Source organism: Amphiprion ocellaris, chromosome 12, assembly GCF_022539595.1.
Source record: "Amphiprion ocellaris isolate individual 3 ecotype Okinawa chromosome 12, ASM2253959v1, whole genome shotgun sequence".
In the NCBI taxonomy this organism is placed as follows: Eukaryota; Metazoa; Chordata; class Actinopteri; family Pomacentridae; genus Amphiprion; species Amphiprion ocellaris.
Genome location: NC_072777.1, coordinates 20208762 through 20230228, shown reverse-complemented (window position 1 = coordinate 20230228; position 21467 = coordinate 20208762). Strand labels below are relative to the sequence as shown.

The 21467-nt window shown below is 41.1% G+C and overlaps 2 protein-coding genes across 3 annotated transcripts in view; one reads left to right on the top strand and one right to left on the bottom strand.

The window, feature by feature from the left end:
• hadhaa (hydroxyacyl-CoA dehydrogenase trifunctional multienzyme complex subunit alpha a) overlaps positions 1-2857 on the top strand; it is an 18731-nt gene extending 15874 nt beyond the window's left edge. The window contains exon 21 of the mRNA XM_023299700.3: positions 142-2857. Within this exon, the coding sequence (XP_023155468.2) occupies positions 142-287 (146 nt within the window). The 3' untranslated portion in view covers positions 288-2857. The remainder of the gene's footprint in view (positions 1-141) is intronic.
• Positions 2069-21467, bottom strand: gareml (GRB2 associated, regulator of MAPK1-like). Of its 2 annotated transcripts, none has more exons than XM_055016249.1 (7): positions 21030-21467; positions 17168-17308; positions 12306-12436; positions 11230-11395; positions 9667-9794; positions 6362-6531; positions 2069-4436 (listed from the first exon to the last, which is right to left on the bottom strand). In XM_055016249.1, exons 1-7 carry the CDS (start codon positions 21139-21141, stop codon positions 3836-3838), a joined length of 1449 nt encoding a protein of 482 aa, XP_054872224.1. In that variant the 5' UTR covers positions 21142-21467; the 3' UTR covers positions 2069-3835. The 2 variants fall into 2 exon arrangements, with proteins under 2 accessions (XP_054872224.1, XP_023155466.1); XM_023299698.3 differs by having other exon boundaries at positions 8944-9794; positions 21030-21466.

Here is a 21467-nt window from a genome sequence, read left to right as displayed (position 1 = left end):
CTAATTTGCAAATTTAATCAAAATGCTAATTTGGCGAGTTACCAGCGATTAAGCCAAACAACATTTCATTAGTAAATCTTGTAGTGTTGCTGCCTTGAAATACTTTCTCTAAAGTGTTTTTTTTAATGCTGTGTCCATCAGGTCCGTTTAGGTTTATCGACACATTTGGTGCAGAGCGTCTTGTGAGCACCATGAGGCGCTACGAGGATGTTTATGGAAACCAGTTTACACCTTGCCAGCTTCTACTAGACCACGCCAAGGACCACAGCAGAAAGTTTTACAAGTGATCCTCTTTCCTATTCCAATAATGACTTCCAGTGTTAGAGAGCTCTGAGGTTTAAGGATGTCCTTATAACAGTAATAAAAAAAAGAATGGAAATCAAATCAGCAAAATACATCTGTAGCACTGTCCAGCCTAAAGCTATCATCTGTGTAAACAGGAAGCTACTCTAGCAGCATAGCTGTATCAGAATACTAAATATCATTTCTGTAGTAGCCCAAATCATAGTAAAGACATATCTATTGGCCAATCCTCTGGATATGACTCTGTTTTGTTTTTGTGTATTCGTGCAGAAATCCTTTGTCAACAATGAGGGGAAATTCCAATTAAGCTGTGCTACCTAGCTCTTTTAGCAGTTTTGACGAGGTTACAGGGTCATAGTCTACTTTATTCGCTTATTTTGTTTTTTACTGGGCTGCACAGTGGAACAGTGGTTAGCAATGTCGCCTCACAGCTAGAAGATTCCTGGTTCCCGTCCTGGCCTGGGATCTTTCTGCATGGAGTTTGCATGTTCTCTTTGTGCATGTGTGGGTTTTCTCCAGGTTCTCCGGCTTCCTTCCACAGTCCAAAGACATGCTGAGGTTAATTGGTGATTCTAAATTTTTCTGTAGGTGTGAATGTGAGTGTGTTTGTTTGTCTCTATGTGTAGCCCTGTGATAGACTGGTGATCTGTTCAAGGTGTCCCCTGCCTTCACCCTAAGTCAGCTGGGATAGACTCCAGCCCCCCCACAGCCCTACAGAAGATAAAGTGGTATATAGATAATGGATGGAAAGATGTATTTTACTGTAATATAGAAGCCTAGATATGTGCTTTTTGTGAAATGCTTAAAACCTTTTCATTTTACATCATCAGTTAACAGCATTTAAATGATCAGGTCAACAATTTTAGTGATTACTGGTTAATTTGCAGGTCAATATTTAATAGTTTAAAAGGGAATTATGAATTTTAGACAGTTAATGTATCGAATAAAATGGTAAAAAATAAACCCAAGAGTGTCTAAGCATTTTGCCCTCTTTTTCACAAAAATATTCTGCAGAGCAGAAATTAGCAACACGTCACAAAACTAATATAAAATTGTGTTTAGAACAATCATCCCATTACCCCCCAGGTTAATCTCATGACTTTTGGAGGGACCCAAACCCTAGATTTGAAACAATTAAACTACCTACATTATCTGTTTAAAAGGCTGTATATATACAGAATATGCTATAAGTTGGCTCTACCTCAGCCAGCTACAGTTCTATTTTTATGCAGAACGGCTGATTTTTCTGCTGCTCCTGTACTGTTGCCCAAGTAACATTTTAAATGCAAGACTTTTGCATTGATGCAATGTACATTTTTGGAAGTAATGACTTGCACACTTACCACTGCATTATTCTGAAGCATCACCTTTTTAAATGGATACTGATATAAAATAATGAATAAATGATGTAATTTTACATGCTGCGTAAAATCCTTTGTCTATATGAAGGCCAGACTCCTGCTTATGGATCGAGCTTTGCTTGCAGGTGGTTATATTTGTAGCTGAAATAAGATGTCTTAAATAATGATATTCTTTAAACACGGGCCTGGCTAACTTCTGTAACCTGTCCTTTATGTTTACTGACTGCATGTGGCTAAATGACCTGTAGCACTGTCCATGTCTCTGATCTGGGATGCTGTTTTGTGTTATCGTTTTCTTTAAATGCATTAACTGTCACTGTATCCGGCCTCACAGCCCACTGTCATGTTGTAGACTCCAGCTCCCCACAACCAAAAACAATGAATGAAGGATGAATGAAATTGGGTGAGGTCATTTAGTTTCAGTTTATTTTGTAATCTCGCATTTATTTTGTCATTGCTCTTAGAGTGGCCTTGCAGTTACATGATCACAGAGAGTACATCAGTATCAGTATTATGGGTGTGGTAGGGTTTCTGATATCATGAGAAAGAGTTTTCAGAAACTTGGCATTAATAAGCAGCTTTTCACCTGGCTGCAGCTCATCAAATTTATGGGAATCTAATGGAATTTAAAGAGGATTCTGTCAGACATTATGAGAGAACAGGAGAATCACAAGTGTTAATAAACAAGCTCACAACAACATAAATTGCATTTTCACAGTTGTCTGGAAGATCTTTGTTGCAGAAATAACCCTCAGTGTAGCTAAAGCGACAGTCCCGGGTTATAGGACATTACTATCACCACTACCTAAAAGAGACACACTCCTAATTACATAGGACATACATGAATTCAGAGAGCAGGGCCACATTTCATTTGAACAGCTGAAGGAAAACATTTGTCCTTCTTTCTGAAAATATTTAGGACCAACATTTTTTAGTCCTGATTATTTTGTTACTGTCTGAGGAAACAGACTCTGGCTTTGTGTATGTAACTGTTTTGGGTAACATTTTGATAGTTTTATTATTAATTTGACTGCTAATTGTTTTTTCGATTACTCCATCAGTTGTCTGAAATTTTAAAAAAACCTGTGAAAAGTTTCCATTTTTATTATTGTATGATTTGTTGTGGGAGTTTGGCTCTTTCCTTGAATTTTTGGTGTGTAATGAATAAAAAAAACAATGGTTATGAGAACATATTATGCAGTATGACTACATTTATTTTTATGCATGGCTAAACTGAGCATATCTGGACAAGCAGTCTAAGGTTTGAGAATTCTGTTTCTGAGGAGCTGAAAACCCTCATAGTATGGCAACGTAACTGCGTAAGACACAAGGAAATCTTGTGTTACCCTCAAAGGGAAAGTTAATAAAAATGCCATTGCCCCAAAGCACAAAGTGGACTAAATACAGAATAGCAGTGTGCAAAAATTGTTCATCGAATCATTAATCATTACCAAAACCTCAGTAGTAACTTCACAGAGTGGTAAGATTTCTGAATTTTGTACTTTCTTTTTTATTTAGCCTTAAACATCTAGGTCTTCCTTACCTCCTAAGAACCTCCCATTTTGTTATTTGTACCAATTACCTGCCACTGAAGCTTGACGTGACTGATAAAGAAGGCTGTGCAAGAGACTTGCCTAGGGGACAGGGTCAGTGTTATAACATGTCGTACTGGTCAACCATAGAGGCTGTAGATTCCTTAATGTACCTTAAATTGAAATTCACTGAGCACCTACTGGTGCTACTAAAAACTGCAGAAATTTTGTTCATCTGTCAAAATATTTTATGTCACATTTTATGCGGAATCACAGCAGGAACGTCACACAAATCCACCGTGTCTAAAACCTTTGTGCCATTTGTCTGTGTAGCATGAATGTGGTTGGCTATCTGCCCAAAAGACGAATCGAAACAGGGTACTTTCATCATGTAGCTCTCTGTTGAAGCTACTTGTTAGTAAACTAGTCCCACTCTGTGATTCAGACAGGACATATGCAGTCAGTCTGTCAGAGACTCTTAGTATAAAAGCCAGTCAAGTGTCAGTTCTACAATTTGACCACAGTGTGGCGTGGTTTCCTTCAGCTGCAATCAGTGGCTCAGCAGCCAGTTGTCACAGTGGAAGGCACATTCAGGAGGGCTCAGCAGCCAACAGGCACATTATCAGGACAGTGTGTGTGTTAGATTTTGGGCCTCCAACCCTGTATGAATTGTGTGATCTTGGTCACATGGAGTCGGCTCAGGTGGAAGTCATGTGACAAGATGTCCTCAGTCAGCTGCACCAGAAGGCTGCCATCGATTCGTTCTCTCTGAAACACGGCCACCGCTGCCTCTGATAGGCCAATGAACCGTAGGCAGGCTGACACTTCCTCCAATGACAAAGCAGATAGGTCAGAAGGAGGCCGCCAGGTGGGGTCAGGAGGCGGGGACAGCCCCTCGGTGCCCCCTGTAGATGTCCCACCGCCTTCTGCACCTCTGGAAGAATCTGTAATGGGATTAGCAGCGGGCTCAGGTGAAGGACAAGGAGACTGACGGTTGAAGGGGTTCAACGCACCGAAGGGAGCAAATCGACTCTGTGGGGGCGGCGGCCTGAGTCGAGGTCCAGAGGAAGTGAAGGATTCTACCCACGGCTCGGCCCAGGTGGCCTGTGCAGGCTGAGGAATGGCTGTGGTGTCTGCAGGGATGGCAGAGGCTGGCTCAGGACTGGCGGGGTTGGGAGCAGGGCAGTCTGCCCAGGAGCACGGGTAACAGTACAGGGAGGCATCTGGAGAGGGGGAGCAGCTGGGGCAGAAGAGGAGAAAGTGAGATGAGTTTCTCTGACACATTTTATTTGTTTACAGTATTTTCAATGAGTCTCGTGACAAGTTCTTCCAACATTAGTCATAAACAGTCATTAAAAGTGAAGAACAATAGTTCAGTTTCCTGCAATGATATGTTGAAAATTTTTTTATGGCAACTTGACATTTAAAAAAAATGCTTTTTTGCAAACCAAATTTAACATAGCTGATAAAATAATCAAACATAAAGTCCTTTTAGAAGCTTTCAATCAGTTTTGGGTCATGAGCAGATGGAGTTTATTATAGAAAATGTAAAATTTTAACACTTTTAATGGTCTTTAAGAACTTTGTCCCTCTATATAATATTTTTTTTATGGGCTGGAAGATATGTCTGGACCGAAATATGCAGTGAATGCCATGGCTGAGCAGAACCTTTAAACTGCAGAGTACCGATGACAGTGTAAAAAGCACAAATTCAGAATTTCAAATGTAAAAAACCTAAAGAACCAATTCCAACAACTTCCAGAATGGGACTTTCTGAATCATCATTCTTCTTCAGCTTCTGGTTCTAGTTTAAACATGCATGGCAGGATATTTTAATTTATGTAGAATAGAGTAGTTTTTGAGCTGTAGGCGAGCTGGTGTGCTTGAGCAGGTCTAAGTGTGTGTAAAGAAAAACAGGGACATCATAGATCTGCGCATTCTAAAGCAAGCAAGAACGTAGAGGACATTATTACCACTCAATTGGACGATAGCATCTATTTGTATATGGGTGTTCAACAGTCATCTCCTCAGTGTCTGCAGGTTGTAATTGTGATGACGGCGCCATTACAGTCATCCTTTTACTGGCTGTTTGTCTGTTGACGGATTGGTTTGAAGATTTTATTGTTTATTTTTATGGTTTTAAGTGGGCTGGCCCCACCGTCTTTAGCAGAACTCTTGTATTATCACAACCCAGATAGAGGACTAACCAGGTGATCAGATAGATTGGATAGATAGATTAAACCTTTATTGATCCCGCAGTGGGGAAATCTGAACTTGAATGATCTGAGATCCAGGTACAAAAACAGGAGCAATCAAGCCTTCACAGTGACTGCTACTAATGGCTGAACAGCTCACATTTTCATGTGAGAACTGCTCACACCTCAGAAACTTTAAACTCACTGCAAAACACCAACTTTTTCTTGTTGGCACTTTGATTTAGCTGCTGTTGTTTTTCTATGTGCTTCATAAATAAATCTGACCTTAACTTGACATTTTAAGTGAGCAGGGGATTATTTTCTTGAAAAATATGCTTCTAAATATGTAACTTTGACACAGAGAGTTTTTAGGGGTTGAAAAATGAATGACCGGAGAGCAATTTAGAGTTCAAATGCTCAGAAACAACTCTGTAACAACTAGGCAAACTTGTGTAAAAGGTTCTACACAGGTGCTTTTTGAGGACAGCAAATTTTCAGAATATAAAAAGGGGGACTAGAGCACACTGCTTAATTCGCAAGCGACTAACAGCATTTCAGCACTACTGTGTCTCTGATGAAGACACAGTAGTGTTGAAATGTTGTTAGTCTTGGGCAAATTCCATCTACTGATGAAGATCATGGAATATAATTGACAGCTCCAGAGGTGCTTCTGAATAGAGTGTTTTCTCAGTCAGTTTCCAAAGTCATGGCTAAAGTTCCTATTTGCCCGTGTTCCTTCCCATATTTTATCTGGTCGGAACAGGAAGAGGAAAGAAGAGAGAAGGAAGAGGAAATTTGGTGATATTCTTTGTTGAAGAAACTAAAGGTACAGTCACTCAGTAACCATCAGTAACGCTCAGTTACTAATGGTGACTGTTGTAATAATAATAATACTTTACAAATACATTAGATAATGACTTTTTGATAACAGAAAGTGTAATTATTTGCATGTTTGGTAAGTATTCTGTACCTGTCCTGCAGTCCAGAGGAGTAGAAGGAGAGGTTTGGTCTCGGAGAAGTGGAGGTTTTGGGGAAGCGAGGTGGAACAGGAGGGCTGGGAGCCGGACTGCAGATGGAGCCTCCTTTAGAGCAGCGAGGGGGAACTGGAGGGGCGATCAAGTAACGACACTCCTCTCTCACCTACACACACACAACAACATACACAACAACCAAAAAAGTTAACTGTGAAAGCGTGACTTCTCAGGAGGTTTTGTGTTAGTGTGTGTGTTCTGCTTGCTAAATGTCAAACTGGGTGACCTTTACACCTCAAACAAACTGCCTCGCACACAGCAGTAGTCTCTTCACACACACAGACACACTGTAGAGAGTGTCTTGGCAGGCTAAATATCAGGGCGTGAAGAACACTATGTGTGACAGGGTATAATCCAGTTGCAGAGCAGATAACACCCACACAAAACTTCCTGCACCGCTGCCTACACTTCGAAGGAAGAAATAATAATTAAACAAAACAACAGCATGATAACATGACTCTAACAAACACCCTATACACTAACATATTAACACTGATGCTGGGGAATAGCTTTACAGTTACAAAATGTGAACAGCTGACCTGATGATGTTCTTAACCTAACACACTGTTTCCTCTGTTAAAAACTATTTTTCTGAGATGATTTCATATATGGAAGTACAAGTCACAGCCCTGTGATAGACTGCTGACCTGTCCAGGGTATCCCTTACGTCCACCCTAAGTCAGCTGGATACAATCCAGCCCCTCTGTGACCCTAATGAGGATTAGGCCTTATATAGATAATAGATGGATGGAAGTACAAGTCACCTTAAGTTTAATATGAGAAGCATGAATAAAATAGAGTAGGGTGTTATGCATAAGCTTTGACAGTACACATACAACCCTCAGCTTACTGTACTGTAAATAGCAACCACAACAGTTATACAAATAAAGCTAGTTGCACAGCATGTACACTTGTACAATGTAAAACACTCAGTGAAACAGAAGCATTTTACCTAAACAAGTTCAACTTCATCATTTCACAGTGATTGCAAGTTGTATTCTGATTAAAGGTTTAAATTTTAATGCCAATAAAGCCCATTTGGATTGAACTGAAGTTGATTAATCATTATTCAATGCAATATCAAAGCAGTATTCTAAAAAAACTTATCATATATATTAAAAGAAATTGTTTCCTTTTATCATCACTGTAATAATACAACCACATGATGCCCATGAAAGTTTGTAAAGGAAGTAGTTAATTAATATTCAATCAGAATAGGAGAGCAGATCAGTTTCCATAAAAGCACAAAAGTAATTTTTAAATAACTTTAACACCAATAGTAACAGTAGTGTAGACTGAGTTCAAATGCCAATCGTTTAGAAGAAAAAGCCCAAGGTATTCCCCCTTCCTCAGCTTACCCTGTTTCACTATCATCTTTGCAGCTGTAATAGTTAAATGGCAACAAAAATAATTTTTTGTTAAATCTCTGTTAAAAGTATGAGATGCTCAGACTGTTCTTACCAGTCATAACAGCTGCTAAGTATTTATCTTATAATATGAACCAAAACCCCTGAAACTGTGATGATGAAGTCAGTGAAGCAGGCCCCTGTGAGAATACGTACAACATAGGCTGGGCAGAAAAAGTGAGGCTTACATACTCAGCAACAGTTGTGAAATGGAGTCCTTACTGTATGTCAACTTAGAAAGAGCAAGTTAGAATGAACATGCCGAAATGATTAATTAATCAACTTTGATAACAGGCTCATGAAGCCAAAATGGGTCAAATATTCTGTTTCTTGATTCTGACTTTTATGAGGTTTTTAGTTTTACATAATTTCACAACTGAATTAGACTTTGTTTGGAGTTCTGTTTGGACAAAACAAGTAATGTGAAGACATCATTTGGGTATCCAACTTTTTCCATGTGTTTACCATTCAATCTCGTATTTGACAAAATAATTCAAAAAATAATCAATCAATAATCCTCACAATTTCAATAAAAACTACACACCCTGGTTAATTGAGGAATTATTTTTGGAAGGTAAGGTGTTGATACACAGCAATCACAGCAAACAAAATCCTCCAGATTAAAGCTTCTACATGTATTGTGACAGCTTGTGTTTTTCTTTGGATCATTAGAAATAAATAGACTGCAGCTTCAAAGCCATACTTTTATCTTGAAATCAATAACAATTCTTAATACCATAGACTTCATCAGTACTACATCCATATACCAATAACAATAAGCTATCTCTGTGCCATTAATTGAATTACTGTATAAATGTTTCCTGTGCACTGTTTTCGGTTGAGCTGCTCGTTGGCCATGAGGGACACCATGACATGCCAGCACCTATGTATGTATGTGTTCATGTGCTGTAAGCAGAAGGACAGTGAGTGTATGGCAACATTTCCAGGAAGTCAGTGTGTGTTTGTGTGTGTATCAGTGAGATTTAAAAGCTGTAATGTATGAATAATTCAAGCCAGGCATCCTGACTTAACAGCCGGATGCTGTTGTGGACAGATAAGAAGGATGAGAGACAGAAGGATGAAGAGAAGGAGAGGAGGTGAGGACTGAAACTCACAGCATCAGATTTTGGAGGTACAGGTGGCGGGGTAGACACTCTCGCCACCACAGTACCAACAGTACCGTCCAATGAGGAAGATGAATGGAAGGATATGAGGTTTGGCTCCTTTCCCAAGCCCTCTGCGTTTTGATTGGTCCACAGTTCCTCGTAAGGGATTTCCTCACTGGTCCTCAGTTCAGCCTCAGTCCACTCAGGAGTCACATATTCCCTCTCCTCACCTGGTCCCTCCCCCAGCCGCTCGCCGAGAGAGTCCCTACAGCGCTGTGACACACTGTCTGAAACCCCACCAACATACCCGCACATTGAGAGGTGCTGCAGTGCCGGTGCCAATGAGTCCTGACCTGACACACACATGCGAGATCGCCGTGGGCTCACACACTCCTCTGTCATGCACTCCAATTCTGGACGGGTTTCTCTAACAGCACGGGAGTAGGCGTCTGGGTCGAATGCATGTCGCAGAAGAAGGCTCTCCAGCGCTGCTGTGTGGACGGAGGCCTCAGCAACATTAAACCGGGGCATGCAACGCAGCAACAAGAAGTGGGAGGGGGAGACTTCCTGTCGGCGGAGCACCATGCAGAGCACCACCGTCTTGCTGACAATGTTGAGCAGCTTGTAGCGGTGGCCCTCTCGCACCGCATGACGGTCGTAGGGGTTTCGTGGTGGCCGTGATGGTACAGACACATTGACAGGGAGGCGAACTCTCTCGATAATGCTGCGTACCGTGTGCTCTCCTCCCAGCATGCCTTGCTCCAGGGGGGAGCGTGTGCAAAAGCGTCCACGGCAGCCAAAGGGTAGGCTGACACTCTGATTGGTGCGATGGTTCATACAGACCAGACAGGGAGTTTTACCTGAAGAGACAGAGACAAGCAAGGTGGATTAGAAGGTGTCAAAACAATAAATGACATACATGCATTAATTCATCTTTTCTTCCGCTTATCCACAGTAAAGTCATGGAGGCAGCAGGCTCCGCAGGTCAATCCAGACATCTCCCCAGCAATGATTTCAAGTTCATCCTGCGGGATTCAAAGGCATTCCAACTCCAGGTAAGATATGTAATTCCTCCAGAGAATTCTGGCATCCTAATCAATTTGACCGGACCACCTTAATTAGCTCCTTTCGATGCAAAGTAGCAGCAACTCCACTCCAAGCTCATGTGGAAACTAAGTCCCAAATCAGCTCCTTGAGAAACTTGCAAGGAAACTTACAAGAGAGGGTGAGTGTGAAACAAATAACACAGTGCACAAAGAAAACACCACAGTCAGTACAGGCCAGTTGCACAAATACAATGTTCATGTCAAAAATGTCACATGGTACACTATGGAATCAGAGAGTCTCCATTTGGTCTCCATTTGATCTCAGTCATCTCTACGGCTGAGCCCAGCCACCCTACAGAGGAAACTCATTTCAGCTGCCTGTATCTGTGATCTTATTCTTTTGGTCTCTACCCAGAGATTATGACCATAGGTGAGGGCTGGATTGTGGACTTGACTGGTAAATCAAAAGCTTTGTTTTCTGGCTCAGCTCCCTTTTCACCATGACAGTGTAATACAACACTTGCATTACTGCTGGTGCTACACCAAGCTGTCTGTCCATCTCCATATTCTGTCACTCATGCAAATGGTCCTGAGGTAATTGAACTTTACTTGGGGCAGCAACTCACAACCAACTTAGGTGGAGCAATCCACTAGTTTCTGGTAAGGACCATGGCCTCAGACTTTGAGGTGCTGACTCTCATCCTGACCAATTCGTACTCAGCCGAAAACATGCACCAAAGGTCACAGCCTGATGAAGACCACAGAACCACGTCATCTGCCAAAAGCAGAGACAAAACCCCAAACCAGACACTCTCCTCAAAAGGCTGTGCCTTGCAATCCCATCCATGAATATCACAAATAGGATTGGAGACAAGAAGTAACCCTAATGGAATCCAACACTCTCCGAAAATGTATACTTCTATAAGTCAGCTGTGCACAACTGCATTGTCAAAGCTGAACAACCTGCAAGTATGCCAGAACCATATGTGAATTGGCGATGTAGTGAATGATTGTGGGATGTAGAGTTAAAAAGATCTCAGCCCCTTTTGATGGTAAGCAAACTTATACATTTTTCTTCTAATCTTTGAATGGAAGAGCTAGCAAAAAAAACTAAATCATTTATGTCACTTGAAAAAAGAACAATATGCAAAATACAGATCATTTGCGAAAGAGGATTCCCTTTTCCTTGTTTTGATGTCCATGTGTAATCACTGCAAAAAGTAAAATGCTGTAGTTTGTCAATACTTACTTCTAGGGGTCTTTCCCAGGCGTCTCAGAAGTGCAGTCAGTCCTGTCTTTTCCTTAGAGGGCGTGGCACAGAGAAGCTCCGCCTTCCCCATCAATGACAGCTCATCTCCTGCCTGCAGAGTGAAGCTGTAGGGCTCACTGTCCTCACTGAACTCCCCTGAAACCACCTACAGCACACAAATGCATGCATATGTCTATGTGATGTCACAACACAGCAAGATAATTAGACTGAAAACTGACCTGCTGTGATCAGACAACCAAAGATACAGAACTGCCTGTAGTTTAAAGAAAAATAGAGCAAAAGCACACCTGTAAGCCAAGCATTACAGGGACCTATTCTGTAATTCTCTAATTGTTGGGGCTAAAGCAGTTCCATAAAGGTCAATTCAAGCTCATGCAAGCAGGCTAATTCCATACAGGTTCAAGTAGTTTAAAGTATTAAAGTATTAGTATTTACTATTTAGTCAGCTATTATCAGACCTATTGTATATAGCAGAAGCCTAAACGTTTCATATCACACTTTTTCCTCCCACTATATGCCTTGTCCTGGGTCTTACTCTGCCCCCTTCTGTTTATATTTTATTATTTTATGTCACAGAGGGACAAAGTGTAAAATAACAGCTCCTGTGCTCCTATGGGGTGTTGGGCCATCCCCTAACGTAACCTAGCCTGTGCCTGGCTGGTTGATACCAACTGTGTGTTCTCCCTCATTTTTGACTTTTTTAAAAATTTTATTCCTTTACTATTTGCCTCAACTCATATTTCTTGTCCTACGTCTTGGTCTGCCCCTCCTCTTTTTAATCTTTTATTATTTCAAATCACAGAGGGACCCCCCCATAACTTTGCATGTATATATATATATATACATACATATATACACACACACACACACACACACACACACACACACACACACACACACACACACACACACACACACACACACACACACACACACACACACACACACACACTCACACTTAAGCAAGCCAGACTAGAATAAACACGACTTATATGGCAAACTGGCTTTATGGAACAGGTCCCTGCTGTGCCTCAACGGAAGTGAGCGGTGCTAACCTTGACGCTGAAAGTGATCGTCTCCATGACAAAAACACGGTCAGGGAAGACTCCAGCAACTTCCTCCACACTGGAGAAATACTGGATGGGGTCCCTGACGTCCCGGTCTTCATCCAACAACTTGAACTTTCCTACAGAGAGGAGAAGAATGAGGGAGGAGGAAAGAAGGGATGAGTGAATAAAGTTGGTTAAGGAAGTGAAGGAAAGGATGGAAGACGAGCAAGATGTAGAGAGCCAAGAGAAAAGACGTGATGGGGCACAAGAAAAGAGGTGGGAAGAGAGGAGTGATGGAGGACAAGAAGTTAGGAAAAAGGAGGAGGGAGGTAAAGAAGGAAGCAAAGGAAAAAAGCATACATAAAAATTGTTTTTGTTCTTTCTTTTTCTGACTGCCTGCAGTCCCAGTATAAAACCACACATACATCGGCAGTAGACACTGTTTGGACGAGAAGAATACAAAGACACCTCGGTGACCTATGACCTGGCACCAGCTATCGGCCAATCGACAGCCGATGGGGTTGTCATGGCAACCAATAAAGGGCCCCCATTCTCACGCAGAGCAGAGACACATCACCATGGAGACACTCACACATACACTCTCACACATGCACAACTCTCTCGCTCTCTTTGACCCTATCTTTCCCTGGCTCATCCCCTCCTGTCGCTAAATCTTTCACTCGTGACTCCAGTGTTGTGTTGTTTCAACTGTACATATTTTTTTAGTTTATATCACTTTCTGATGTTGTAAAGAAAGAAAGTCAAACCAGCACTGGTGTTAATAGAACATTTCATAAGTCAACTTTCCCTTTATTCTTATTAACCAGTTTATCAGAGGGTAACTGAATGACTATAATCATTCAAAGATCCTCCTTTTTCTCACAGAGTCAATGTTTGTGAGGGAAAGAGAGATGAGAAAGTTTTTTTGTCTGGGAGGCAGAGCAGAATATCAAACTCCTCCATCCTCTGCACCAGACTACCTCCTTCTCTCTCTCTCTCTTTCACCCCCACCTTCCAATTGAAAAAGAGCCCCCAGGATAAGGAGCTTTCACTGAACAATACCAGCAAGTGCTATTTTTCAACACAACCCACCAGCTCCCTTCCCCCATGAAAAAAGTGACAGGCTGAGGAGGGGTTTGAAATGAAGCAGGTTTTACCATCACTCTAAACAAACTCCAGCTCAATGCTGGAGACTCTTACAAGTAAGAGGATTATTTGGATAGAAGTGAGACTCCAAATGTTACCAACAGACAACATATTAACAAGATACTATTACTTTATGAGGCTTTTACATTCATACACATAAGACCATTGCTGTTAGTTCCACATCACAAGGGCGGCTGTGGCACCACTGCTTCCCTCAAATCCATTCATGACAAGGGGTCATTCAGCTTTTCTGTCCTCCACACTTGAGTCATCCTGCCTCTCACTGATGGGCAGAAGAGGATACACACAGACAGAGAGAAGAAGGAGGGAGGCATCCTCTGCTCCATCCCCAGGGGTAAACCTATATTGCTCTCATCCTAAGCTTATTTAGACTTCCTGTATGAAGTCATCACACAGACATTAGCTCATCACTGGTGATAGCCTGTGATTCCACAACAGCTCACCTGTCATATTTAAAGAGACACAAAGGTGGTCCTAAAAGTATTCTGGCTCTTTCACACCCATTGGAATGCATCATTAACTAAAAAGGCCATCAGGCTGAAAGGCTCTGAGCAGGAAAGGCTCGGACTCTTCCTTTGTTTTGCCAGATAAAAAACTGAGAGCAGCCTATGGCAGCCCTGACAAGGCTGTGACTAAGGCCTGTTTTACAGTAAAGACCGTTTTCTCTATTACTAATTGGGTAAAGACAAATATGTGGACCTTTTAAAAAGACTAAACAACCAATTGATCAAAAACAAAAACAATCAAAAGTTACAACCAAAACTGGACCTAAAAAAAAATCATACACGAGTTGGTGCATTGTATCTTTAAAGCTGGACAGCTTAACTCACATGTTTAAATCGGCTTTTCTGCACTGCCAAAACCCACTGAATGTAAGCATGGGACCTCTGGTCAGTTTACTTCATTCTTATTGTGTTCAGTGTCGTGTACAGAACGCAAGAAGAAAAAATAAAAATAAGGAGGCACATCTCTATTGCTGATGTTCCCATAAAAATGCATTTCAACAACAGAGCCACCTCTATTCAGCCACAGACAGCCAAGTAGTCCTGACCAAATTGAAAATATTTACACTATTTTGAAGCAAATCAAACAATTTATATTATTCCACTCACTTTTTCTTCCACTTATCCGGCAATGGTTTCCAGTTCATCCTGGGGAATCCCAAGGCATTCCCAGGCCAGCTCATGGCCATAGCTGAATTGTTGGAGCGTAGATCAACTGATAAATCAAGAGCTTTACTGTCTGGCCCTCTGTACCAAGACAGTCCAGTATGCCCGCATTACTGCTGGTGTTGCACTAATCTGTCCATCTATCTCATGCTCCATTCTCTGTCACTCTTGAACAAGATACTGAGATACTCAATCTCCGTAACTTAGGGGAGCAACTCACCCCAAACTCACAGGGGGCAATCCACTAGTTTGCGGCATTTTTATTTTAAAAAGTGTACCCGCAATATCGAAATACATCTGTTTATATGTAAATAAAGAATGTGTTTGTACTTGCTTTTATTAGATAAAGAGTCTCAGCTTCTGATGACCCCATTTTGGCTATTCTTTTCAATCTGTTACTTATAATGTGCTTTTTTTGGTAAGTGCAATACGAACTCAAATAACACTTTAAGAAAATCCTGGTTACTCTGCTATTTTTATTGGAGTTTTATTAGACAACCTCTATATATTTAATACATATCAGCATTTATATTTTTTAATTATTATTTAACTACTTCTTATCTTCTTAATCATTATTATGGACAATACCTTCTGTCACATGCTTTCAGTGTGAAAAGCTGAAATGTCTAAAATGACAATGATTTCAACATCCCTCCTCCCAACCAAATGTTCTTTCATTCTCCTGAAAAGGACCCTGAGAGGCGGCAGTAGTGTGAGGTGACATCAGCGCTGCATCAGTGGAGGAAGCAACGGAGAAGAGGCATTAAGATCCAGTTACACAGTGAATAATGTGACTGGACTGAGAGTCGGAACAATGGGATTGTGAGGCTGAGCTACGGTGAGGTCATTCAGACTAGACTTATTCAGCAGCAAGACAACAAGTCAATGGACGGGAGGAGTCATGGAAGGTCAGATGGTTGCTGATTGGATGTGTGAATGTAGGTAATTGTAGTGAAGTATATCTGTCTTTACATTAGGGTTTCAAGTTAGGACGTCACATTTGTAACATTATTCAGCATTCCTAACTGTAACTATTTAGGCTACCAGGTGACAAAGCAAAAGAAAAGCCAAGCGATAGTGTCTTAGTGTGGTGTGTGGCCACCATGTGAGGCCACAACAGTTTCAGTGCACCTTGGCATTGATTCAGCAAGTCTCTGGAATTCTATTGGAGAAATGAACACCATTCTTCAAATGATATTCCCTCATTACGTGTTTGATGATGGTGTTTGAAAGTGCTGTCTATGCTGTTTCAAAACCTCTCATAGGTGTTCAAAATGGCTGAAATGTGATGACTGTAAAGGCCACAACATATGACTGACAACATTTTCATACTCATCAAACCATTCACTGATCCCACTAGTGCACTACGGAGGACACTGTCATCCTTGAAGAGGTCACTTCCATCAGGATAAGAAATGTTACTTTATAGGATAAAGGTGATCACTCAGAGCAACTCTGTATTGATTTGCAGTGACTCTGCCCTTTAAGGATCCTAACCATGGAAGCAAAATAACCCCCAAAGCATCCCAAAGCAATCAAATCCCCTCAATGTAGGGGTCAAAAGCTTAGGTTCCACCTCCATTTACCAAGTTTCATTCATCATATTTCTAGCTGTGATAATAAGTAGGCTACTTTTGGGCTAGTGCTTGAGGGACAGCTCTTTTTGTGAGTGTCAGCTACACTGAATGATTAGGAAAATCTCTGTGGATTACCTGGAAACCTAATTGTGAGCCCATACGATAACTATATTTTAGAGTGCCTTTTGACAGAAAGCAACCAGAAAAAAGTAACATGGAAAGAACATGTAACCTCAACAAAGAAGGACTTCAATCAGCCTAAATAGGGTTTGAACCCACAACCCTGCACTATGAAAAACATATGGATAACTTCACTTAATTATTATCACTATAAATTTAATTATAGATTTTGACAATTATGTGACACCTCTTGATCCTGAGAGTTTATATTTTTGCTCTGTGATATGTCAGCTTTTGAAAGTTTTCTGGCAGTTCACAGATAAATCAATTTGTTATTAATATTGTTCACATAAGAAAAATGTCCTGAACATGGAGCACTGAGTTTGAAGTTATTCTAAAGCCTCTACAGCTTCTACAACTTTAGAATTCATCTTCAGATCATGCTGACCAACATTATTATCTGAAGAAGAGATTGCCCTAGGATGCTTTACTGAAAAATGTAACAAATTTTGTACATCATCCTTGCGAGTTTCAAAGGAAATTACAGCACAACAGACAACATTACTTTGCACTCTAGGCATGTCAGCCAGCTGCTATTTTGTCTTGTCTTTTCTCAAAGAAACACAAATTCCCCACCAAAAATAGAACAAGTGGAAAAAGTTGACCTTGTGACAAAAATGTGAGTTTATTTCTTATCCCTAGAGGACATGTAGTATTTAGGGAAAATTGGCGCTGTACGGATGTGCATAAAAGTTTGAGCATTTTCTAGGGAATTTGTGTCCCGTGCTGGTGTATAAAAGCAGTGTGTACTGAGAGTATGAGCATGCATGCTCACCCTGGTACTGCAGAGGGATGTCAATCTTGGGTCCAATTACGTAGTGTCCCTCCTCTAAGCTGTGGGCTGTCACTGTGGTCCACTGACGGCAGGAGTGTAAGAGCACCACATCCTCCTCTGACAAACCCTCCACACATTCACCTGCAGCACACAAAGCAACACACAGAAGGGATAAACAGTGTCACAGACTCAGGGAAACAACAACTTTTTCATTTCTAAGGTCACACTAAGTCGCTCCGCAGTGGAAAACGCTAAAACAACCATACACACACAAAATGAACTCAGGATTCAGTGTTTATAATTGCAACCATCAGTGATGGTTCACCACCCCTAACCTACTCATCAGGACCCTGCTATATAACTGGCACCCTACTATTAGGCAGCCCCCATACACACATACAGACACACACACACATACGCACACACACAGCTCTCCAGCTTTCACAAGAGCTGGGTAGCACAGCAGCATTGATTTCTGCTGATAGCAAAATGGTAGGTACAATTCAATCACACAACACACACAGCTGTTACTCCCAAGCCTTTCAGTTTAACAATCATGTTGATGGATGACTGAATAATAGCACAGCACAGAGAAAGGAGATTCTAAGTAGAATAAAGGTAATTGTTAGGAAGGCTATTTTGTTGCCAGGGTTATGCGATAACCACCAATATTACTTCAGTTGATGTGTTTAAAGCAAAAAACTGGACACAACAGCAATATTACAACAACAACGTCTAGCTCTGGGCAACTCACTTTGCATCTTTGCCTTAGTAACTGCTTGGTAATGGTTACTACTGGTTACAGCTACACCTACCTCCATTTACACAGCAGAAGTGAGTACACCTTATTGAAATATCACTCTACTGTCACATGATTCAAAATTACATCAACTTACAGTTGAAAGTTTATGTAAAATGAAAATCTAATGTTTTTTCACTCATGAGTCCCCATATCATTACTGTCCCACCTCTGTGCTTCACTACTGGGACTATTCATTCACTGTGGTAGTCCGGCCACATGTTCTACCACATCTAAGCTGAAAAAATGAAAATATTCCACTGCTCAACTATAAAATATTTACTGTGAGGTGATTCAACTTTGAATCATTCGATCTTTACATGAGAAAAACCCCATTTCACATCCCGGCCTGGACCTGTGATCTTTCTACATGGAGTTTGCATGTTCTCCCTGTGCATGTGTGGGTTTTCTCCAGGTACTCCGGCTTCCTCCCACAGTCCAAAAGCCCCCCACAAACCTAATGAGGATTAAGCGGTGTACAGAAAATGGATGAATGGATTTTTACGTGATTTTGCACAGAGGTACTCACTTTTGCTGTATATTGTAGGTTTTCTAGGCTAATTCATGTAATGACATGAAGACAATTTACCTTGTGTACCTTATTTATTTGCCCCAATGCAATCAGTTAAACCCGTGTTTCAAGTGATATCATGCTGTGTGAAGTATTTCTATTATATCCCATCAGAAAAGTTTCTATCACACTGAATTGCATCCTTGTCACATCACTGAACCACAGCCTCTCCATACAGATACTGTTGTTGTTTGTTGATGGGGGGAAAAGCTTACTCGCCCCCATCATTGCCTGTTGTAAATAACTGATTACACTCTGGGTTGGCTGGCTATGCAAACAGGGAGGCATCTGTGGGGTAACTACAGTGCAGTTAATAAACACCCACGGGTGCTCTGTCCATATAATGAACACGCGCGCCGCCAAAAGTAAGGTGCGTAATTTTCCGGGACCATGACACGACTTGGGTGCGCGCTTTTGTCCACTGAGGAAAGTTGGAGGTTTTTCTCCTCGTCGCTGCTCGTTAGTATTCACTACATTCACCGACAGATTACAGCATTTACATATGAAAAGAATTGAGCAGCACTTCAGCAGCACAACAGACACTTTGTGGCTTTCCGGGCCTCGCTGGACTGGAACAACTTTGGCCATGACACCCATCGCCCGTTCCCAAAGTGAAGACACCAAACCTGGTGAAGCAGGGAATCATGTTGGCAGAAAACCATATAATAACAAGCAAACTCAAAAAAAAAAAAAAAAAAAAAAAATTTACATGAAAACTTCTTTCGGCAAATCAGTGGGTTGGTGTTGAAATGGTAAAGTTTGTGTCCGTGTATAAATGCGGCACTTGCGTAAAGTTAGCAACATTAAGCAGATTTAATAGCGGACATAATGGCATGCTGGTTTCAACATAAGAAACCCTGATAGTTGGCTAATCAATAAAACTGGATACATGGTGGCTTCCCTTATATTCGGTTATATCACATCACTACATCTGAAATAGTGCAATTAATGTACAATAATACAAATGATCTACTCCTGTGAAGCTAATTTGTGCCTGTTTTCTGACAAGAAAGCCTTAATTTAAGCACTTCATCTGACCAAATTATACACTTTGTCGGAAAAATATAACCAAGTGTATAACCATTTAGACCACTTCAATGTTGTCTTTACATATATAATCCCATAACCTGAATATAATGATGGCAAATAATCAGTGGGTTGAAAATCATAACATGTGAGGAATGTCATGTGTGAACTTTCTGAGGTAGCTTTGATAAGACTGTTTTGTAAAACCACTGCGTCATTTCAGAAGACACTGTGCAAGGCCACAATGTTCAGGACACAAGGCAAGCTGAGCAGAGGATTGTAAGAGGTTGTGATGTAAACTTGTTATGCTCAGTTTGTTTGTACTCTGTGCAGTGTACAAAAAAAAATAGTGGACCAAAGATCGCTGACTGGGCTCATTCTTCTCATGTGCGTAGAATAATTCAGAGTAATTTGGCAGACGGAGACAACCACAACAGCTGTTTTACTTCAAAGCAACGTGAGCTACATATTTATTGAATCCGTCAATGATATTGCATCATCATAGAGCCATACACTGATGATAATCATTTCATCTTGATTACATTAATTCATTACAGATATCAGTATAAGATATAAGCATAAGCAGCTGTCATCAAATGTAGTTTTTTTAATATAGTTTTTGCAGCAGTTTAATGCATGTTAGTGGATTCACCTGAAATGAATTGTGGAAGCTACAATTTATAAACTCTTATGCTACTGTTGATGTGTTAAACCACTCATCTGCACCTACTTATGTCATGTGCACATTCTGTTCATTTGCACACTTCTGTATCACTCTTGTATATTCTGTTGATTTTTTCTATATATTTTTTAAAACTTATTTTACCTTCATTTTATACTCTAATATTCTGTGTTGTCTTATTGTTTATCCCTTTATTGAATATCCATGCTGCTGTAAAACTTAATTTCCCTCCTGGGATTAATAAAGTCATTTAAGTCTAAGTTGATTACCTATATCAACTCAACATAATAGGATAACGGTCTTCGTTTTGCTATGATTACGTAGAATCACCGTCTAAAAAGATGGAATTTAGCTATATTTGTTTATATATTCTGTCATTTAACCCAATTAATTGTTCCTCTCTTACCTTAACTCTGTGACAAGTTCGCAGATTTATTTTGAGTACTGTGGCTGGAAGCGGCCATTTTTCCTGCCAACTTGACACCGTTACAAAGCGTCACAGACTCTTCAGTAAATTGCTACACTTATTGTTAGCGCCATGCATCGTTACACTCATAAAACCCCTTTAAAACACACTATAATCGTGAAAATGTTTAAGTTTTTCCATTTTCCTCACCGTAAAACCATGTTCATGGTTATTTCTCTCACCAGTCCCACGGGTATCCGAACTCCAGCAGCGACGGAGGAGCGTCAGAGTTAGCTAACAGTTTTCAAAAGCAAACAATATGGCGAAAAGTTTTTCCCAACCGAGTCTCCGGTCTGGACACCTGCTGAGGTTTCTTACCGTGAGCCAGGCGGACCAGAGTGGGCAGACGGAACTTGCTGACCACCGCGTCCAACGGCAGCGCCAACGGGCTCCAAGTGATCTCCGACAGGCTCGCCGACAGCTTCTCCATCCTCCCGGGTCATCACGGTAGCGGAGATAGAGGTGATGTAGAGGGTGAAGGTGTCTGTGTCAGCGGGGATGGAGACGGTGAGGCGGACGGTGTCGGTATAGTGGCAAAGAGTTTCGCCATGTTTGAATGTAGCAGCGCGAGCGAGTCAGGGACGGAGCGCACGAGCCCAGAGAGGGAGGGAGGGAGCGCGAGCCCTCTGTCGTTCTCTGCGTGTGTCGCTGACCCACTAGCATCCAAACGCGAACCGAACGGACTCTCACTCTGAAGTAGCTTTTATTAAATATAACGTAGAGCAAAGATGGCAGAAATGTGGCTGTTACTACATT

What these genes read in the sequence shown, in the direction of transcription:
- gareml (XM_023299698.3), bottom strand. Translation starts at nt 21,141, where the DNA reads ATGGAGAAGCTGTCGGCGAGCCTGTCGGAGATCACTTGGAGCCCGTTG. An exon ending in CATCCCTCTGCAGTACCAGG is followed by an intron (nt 12,437 to 17,167) that starts GTGAGCATGCAT and finishes TCCTCTCTGTAG; the next exon opens with GAAAGTTCAAGTTGTTGGAT. An exon ending in CGATCACTTTCAGCGTCAAG is followed by an intron (nt 11,396 to 12,305) that starts GTTAGCACCGCT and finishes TGTGTGCTGTAG; the next exon opens with GTGGTTTCAGGGGAGTTCAG.